Source organism: Leptonychotes weddellii, unplaced genomic scaffold, assembly GCF_054177405.1.
Source record: "Leptonychotes weddellii isolate Sample4059 unplaced genomic scaffold, ASM5417740v2 HiC_scaffold_1685, whole genome shotgun sequence".
Taxonomy (NCBI): Eukaryota; Metazoa; Chordata; class Mammalia; order Carnivora; family Phocidae; genus Leptonychotes; species Leptonychotes weddellii.
In genome coordinates this window covers 7,090-12,805 of record NW_027751591.1, presented here as the reverse complement: position 1 = coordinate 12,805, position 5,716 = coordinate 7,090, and the positions used below count along the sequence as shown (strand labels likewise).

Sequence of the window (5,716 nt, the reverse complement as noted above, 5' to 3'; positions counted from 1 at the left end):
TTAAAACATCAAGGTACTCATAATTTTCATTTGGAATTAAGTAATTTAACTTCAAAAAGATGAAATGATTTTATAAGCACATATCTGTTTCTAAATCCCTGAATTAAAACTAGATTTATTTATTTTTTTTATTTATTTGACAGAGAGAGACACAGCGAGAGAGGGAACACAAGCAGGGGGAGTGGGAGAGGGAGAAGCAGGCTCCCTGCTGAGCAGGGAGCTCGATGCGGGGCTTGATCCCAGGACCCTGAGATCATGACCTGGGCTGAAGGCAGACGCTTAATGACTGAGCCACCCAGGCGCCCCTAAAACTAGATTTTAATATTTTTACTGCAATTATTATTATTATTAATGAAATAAAACAAGCTGATTATTTCTGAGCAGTATTCTTAAATCTGGATTTTGAAACCTAGAGAGTTCTTGAATGTTGTCCAGGAGATATGCTTTATACAGGCTATCTAATTTAATTCTCTCAGGTAAAGACGTCAAATCTTACAGAGGCTACTCAGGTATGATCAAGGTCACACAGCAGGTTAAGGACACCTTACCCCTTTTAACTACTTGGCCACAGTTCAGTTCAGATTTCTGGAATATTGTTCTCTGATAAATTTTACAAATATTTATCAATATTGACAGAACAGCAGTGCCTGGGTGGCTCAGTCGTTAAGCGTCTGCCTTTGGCTCAGGTCATGATCCCAGGGTCCTGGGATAGAGCCCCACATCGGGCTCCCTGCTCAGTGGGAAGCTTGCTTCTCCCTCTCCCACTCCCCCTGCTTGTGTTCCCTCTCTCACTGTGTCTGTCAAATAAATAAATAAAAAATCTTTAAAAAAATATTGACAGAACAATTTGAGTATGTGCAAATAAATGAGGATGAAGCCAAATTTTTCTCTAATGGGAAAACAGGAGGTTGCTTAAATGAAAAACATCACGGAAGGTATTTGTAGCACTTACGATGTGCTGCAAATAAAAAACTCAATTTTCAAAAATGAATCTGAGTCCTGAAAGTGTCATTTTCTTCCCCCAGTGGCTCCTGTGTCACTATGAAATACTACCACCTAAGTGGGTTTTTTGTTTGTTTTGTCTTGAGCATCTTATATTCTGGTATTACAAGATGCCCAACACTCATCTTGTATATTTCCTAACTCAGTCCTAGAATCTATTTTTTTCCTAGTCGAAAAAAATAGCTTTGTTGGAATATCATGAGATGTAAAGGAGGGATATTCTCTCTTTTTTAAATGGTTCTTTGAGATCATAAAGTCGAGAATAACTCATATGTTTCAGGTATACCTTTTAGTTATCAATAGTTTTATGGACTTAAGAAATTTATATTACATATTAAAAATAATACTTATCAATAGTGACAAAACAATTTGAAAATTTGCAAGTGAAGTAAGAATGGAACTGGATTTTTCTGTAGCTTTTAGACCACTAAAATAATCATTTATTACCCTCATAGGATATTTAATGGGTCTTCTGAAATTGTTATGTTAAACTATTAGTTACATCCAGCATTCAACAATAATGGATTTGACATAATTATATTTTTATTGTTGTTGTTTAACAGAAAGTTTGGAGATTTCAACCTTCATTTAAACTTTTATATACCTGACTTATTAAGTAGAGCACACTAACTTAGTGTAATCTTACTCTATAAACATGGATTATGTAACTCCTTTAGTCAGTATTCAGAATGGGAATATTATTGTGTGGGTATATGATAAGTATAACCCAAAATGTACTGAGATGTTGGTCAAAACCAAGAAGTTGTCCATCTGAAGTGCTGATAGCAAATGTTAAGTTTGTTCCAAAAGGAAAAATATTTACTGAGATAGTTATAGTTGGCTTTTAGGTAATCAATGTTCTAGTGAATTATTAATTGATATCATAACTCCTTCATATGTAATTATAAAAGTGTCACATTTTCTATTTATGTCATTTTGTCTTATTTTGTCATTACAGAGCAGTCTGCAGATCAATGGAGGGGTTCAACCATTCTAGAGTGTCTGAATTTGTGTTACTTGGACTTACTGATTCTCCTGAGCTCCAGACTTTTTTCTTTGTGATCTTTTCTGTTTTCTATTTGATAACTATGTTGGGCAACGGCCTGATTTTGCTCACAGTTCTATCCACCCCACACCTTCACTCCCCTATGTATTTCCTCCTCAGCAACCTGTCTCTCATTGACATGTGCCTGTCCTCCTTTGCCACTCCAAAGATGATCATGGACTTCTTTGCTGAGCGTAAGACCATCTCCTTTGAGGGCTGCATTTCCCAGATTTTCTTTTTGCACCTCTTCACTGGGACTGAGATTGTGCTGCTGATCTCCATGTCTTTTGACAGGTACATTGCCATATGCAAACCTCTCCATTATTCAACAATTATGAGCCAAAGAGTGTGTGTTGGGCTTGTGGTAACCTCTTGGACAGTGGGCTTCCTGCATACAACGAGCCAGTTAGCTTTTACCCTCTATTTACCCTTCTGTGGTCCCAATGTTGTAGACAGTTTCTTCTGTGACCTTCCTTTGGTCATCCAGCTTGCTTGTATAGATATATATGTTCTTGGAATCTTCATGATCTCTACCAGTGGTGTGATTGCTCTTGGAAGTTTTCTGCTTTTGCTCACCTCCTATATCATTGTTCTTGTCACAATCAAGGACCACTCCTCTACAGGAACATCTAAGGCTTTTTCTACCTGCACTGCACATTTCATAGTTGTGTTAATGTTCTTTGGGCCCTGCATCTTTATCTATGTGTGGCCTTTCACCAACTTCCTGGTAGACAAAGTTCTGTCTGTTTTCTATACCATCTTCACCCCCTTTCTGAATCCACTTATCTACACCTTGAGAAATCAGGAAGTGAAGACAGCTGTGAAGAAGAAACTAAATAATCAAAACTTGAATCTTGGGGAAACTACTCCAAGATATCCAGTGCAATGAATCTCCTGTCTGAGATTTACATCATCAGTTTAGTCCTTATAGCAATGGAAAATTAAACTTAGAATCTTCAAGTCCTTTAGCCTAAACTCACAAAAATAAGAAACCGGGGTTGAGAGATGTGAAATATCTTGCCTAAAATTTATTGAGATGTTTGCAAGCCTTTTGAGATTATAGATACATTTGAAAATCTGTTGAAATCTAGAGGTTATTTTCATAGAAAAATGCACATATCATCAAAACATAAATTCAGGGCTTCATATATCCCTGAGTCCTATCAACATACCTCAGTCAACTTAGAGAAGCCTGAGATAAAATACTGTTCTCTTGTCTTCTAACCCAGAATATTCCCACCCAGTGGCAGCCTTGTGGTACTCTGATGGTGTCCACTTGTAGAACTTTAAGGGTGTTGGGCATAGTGAGGTTTTTTTTCATAGCATTGGGAATATTTTTGTGGGGAAATTCATATTGTGAAGAGATTCTTCTGAATAAAGCTGAACAATCCTGATTTATTACATCCAACTGTTTTGAGTTCTGAGTCAACTTTGAACAAAACAGAACAGTTTGGAGGATCTGAAATTTAACAATATGGTTTGTTAAGAAGTGTACACATCACTACCACATTTGATACTTAATATAGGAAATAACTGATTAATGGCCATTTGTGAAGTTTAAACTGTAGAAAATAAACCACTCAAGTCTGATTAACTTTTAAAACCTGGCTGAATATCAGAGATATGATGAATTCATTTAATATCAAGACTAAATGTTTGGAAAATTAACTATTTAATTCATGACAAGTTTGTCATTTCCAAAATAAAATATTCCAAAATATTATTAGTCTTAGTATGAGTTTTGTTTCTCATTTTCAATATAATGTAGCCTATAGGAAGAAAAGATGAAACTAATTTAAAAAATATATAGCACAATTCTCTCTATTCTGGTTTATCACTGATTGTGTTAAAGATATTTTTTATTACAAGATGGTCTTTGGAAATCAGCTGACCAAATCATTTCCCTAACAGCTGATGGAGAACCTAAGATGCAGAGAATTCATACAGCTGGTTCAAGACTGAATCACTGTAAGGGGCAAAGATCATTTCTCTAAAAATACATACACCTCAGAATTAAATTTTGGATCTGTCATTTCCTAGTTGTGTTATCCTAGGATATTCACTTTATCTCTCTAGCCTTTTTAATTTCTATTGTGAAGATAATAATAATACTGTTTGTTGTGACTATTTTATGGAAAGTAGACGGAATAGACTAAAAATGCACAGACTCAGACTGAAAATGCATCTTATTTGTAAGTAGTATGCCTTTACACTTGAAAGAATAACTGCATTCATGTGAAACCAGTAGCTCACAAAATTTGATATTCTAGTTTTAGGATGTCTCTTTGTGGCTTCTTAAGACATATGGCAGAAAAACAAAAGAACATTTTCCAATTTTCCATTGCTAACATGGAGGGTAGTTGGAAAAAATTAGATTAGATTGCCAGATACTTTGTGATTTTTATGAATAACAATATACTGATAGGCTGTATCTCTTTGAACTGACTAAAGTATATGAAAATAGTTTAGGAAACAATCTGTTATGATGCATTTAGACACTTTGGCATTACTGGTATTAATAGCTTCTTACATTTATTCTGGATTTTTAAAGTTTCAACATGCTTCAACACAATCTCTAAGCCAAATATTTGATATATGAAATTAAATAATGTGGCAGAAGTTTATGAAGAAATGTAGTGTTGGAGTTAGGTATAAAACCATATTCTAGTTTAAAATACTAGTTCATTTTAAGCCAAATCATAAACTCTTCCTTCCTGCCTCAGGGTCAATCAGACAAATGAGAAAAATTTAAGGTAAAAATGTCCTTTTGTCTCAATTCCATTCTTCAGTAAAAATTATCATCTTTGTTTCAATTTTTTAATTTTAATTTAATTTTATTTTAGATTTTATTTAAATTCAAGTTAGTTAACATATAATGAATTATTAGTTTCAGGGGTAGAATTTAGTGATTCATCAGTTGCATATAATACCCAGTGCTCATTACATCACATGCCCTCCTTAATGCCCATTACTCAATTACCTCATTACCCCACCCACCTCCCCTCCAGCAACCCTCAGTTTGTTTCCTATAGTTAAGAGTCTCTTGTGGTTTGTCTCCCTTTCTGTTTTTATCTTATTTTCCTTCCCTTCTCCCATGTTCATCAGTTTTGTTTCCTAAATTCCACATGAGTGAAATCATATGGTATTTGTCTTTCTCTGACTTATTTCACTTAGCATAATACACTCTAGTTCCATCTACCTCGTTGCAAATGGCAAGATTTCATTTTGTGATGGCTGAATAGTATTCCATTGTATATATATATATACCACATCTTCTTTATCCATTCATCTGTCAATGGACATCTGGGCTCTTTCCATATTTGGCTATTGTGGACATTGCTGCTATAAACATTGGGATGCATATGCCCCTTTGAATCACTATGTTTGTATCCTTTGTACAAATACCTAGTAGTGAAATTGCTAGATTATAGGGTAGTTCTATTTTTAACTTTCTGAGGAACCTCCACATGTTTGTTTTTAAATACGAACCCTACTTCTGAAAAGTCTTTAGTTCAATAACTATTCATTGAGCGCCTACTCTGTTTAAGGTCTTTTCTGGGTGCTTGTGATACATTAATGTACAAGATCTGTTCCTCTGTTTTTAAGAAATATATATCTAGCAATTAGATGGGACCAGTCTGTTGTAGGTGGAATTCCAGTCTCACCACT

At 34.9% G+C, this 5,716-nt stretch overlaps 1 protein-coding gene across 1 annotated transcript; it reads left to right on the top strand.

The window, feature by feature from the left end:
* The first annotated feature begins 1,976 nt into the window (after positions 1-1,976).
* LOC102726261 (olfactory receptor 4K2-like) lies at positions 1,977-2,936 on the top strand. Its single transcript, XM_006730643.3, has one exon. It carries the CDS (start codon positions 1,977-1,979, stop codon positions 2,934-2,936), a length of 960 nt encoding a protein of 319 aa, XP_006730706.2.
* Positions 2,937-5,716: the final 2,780 nt, after the last annotated feature.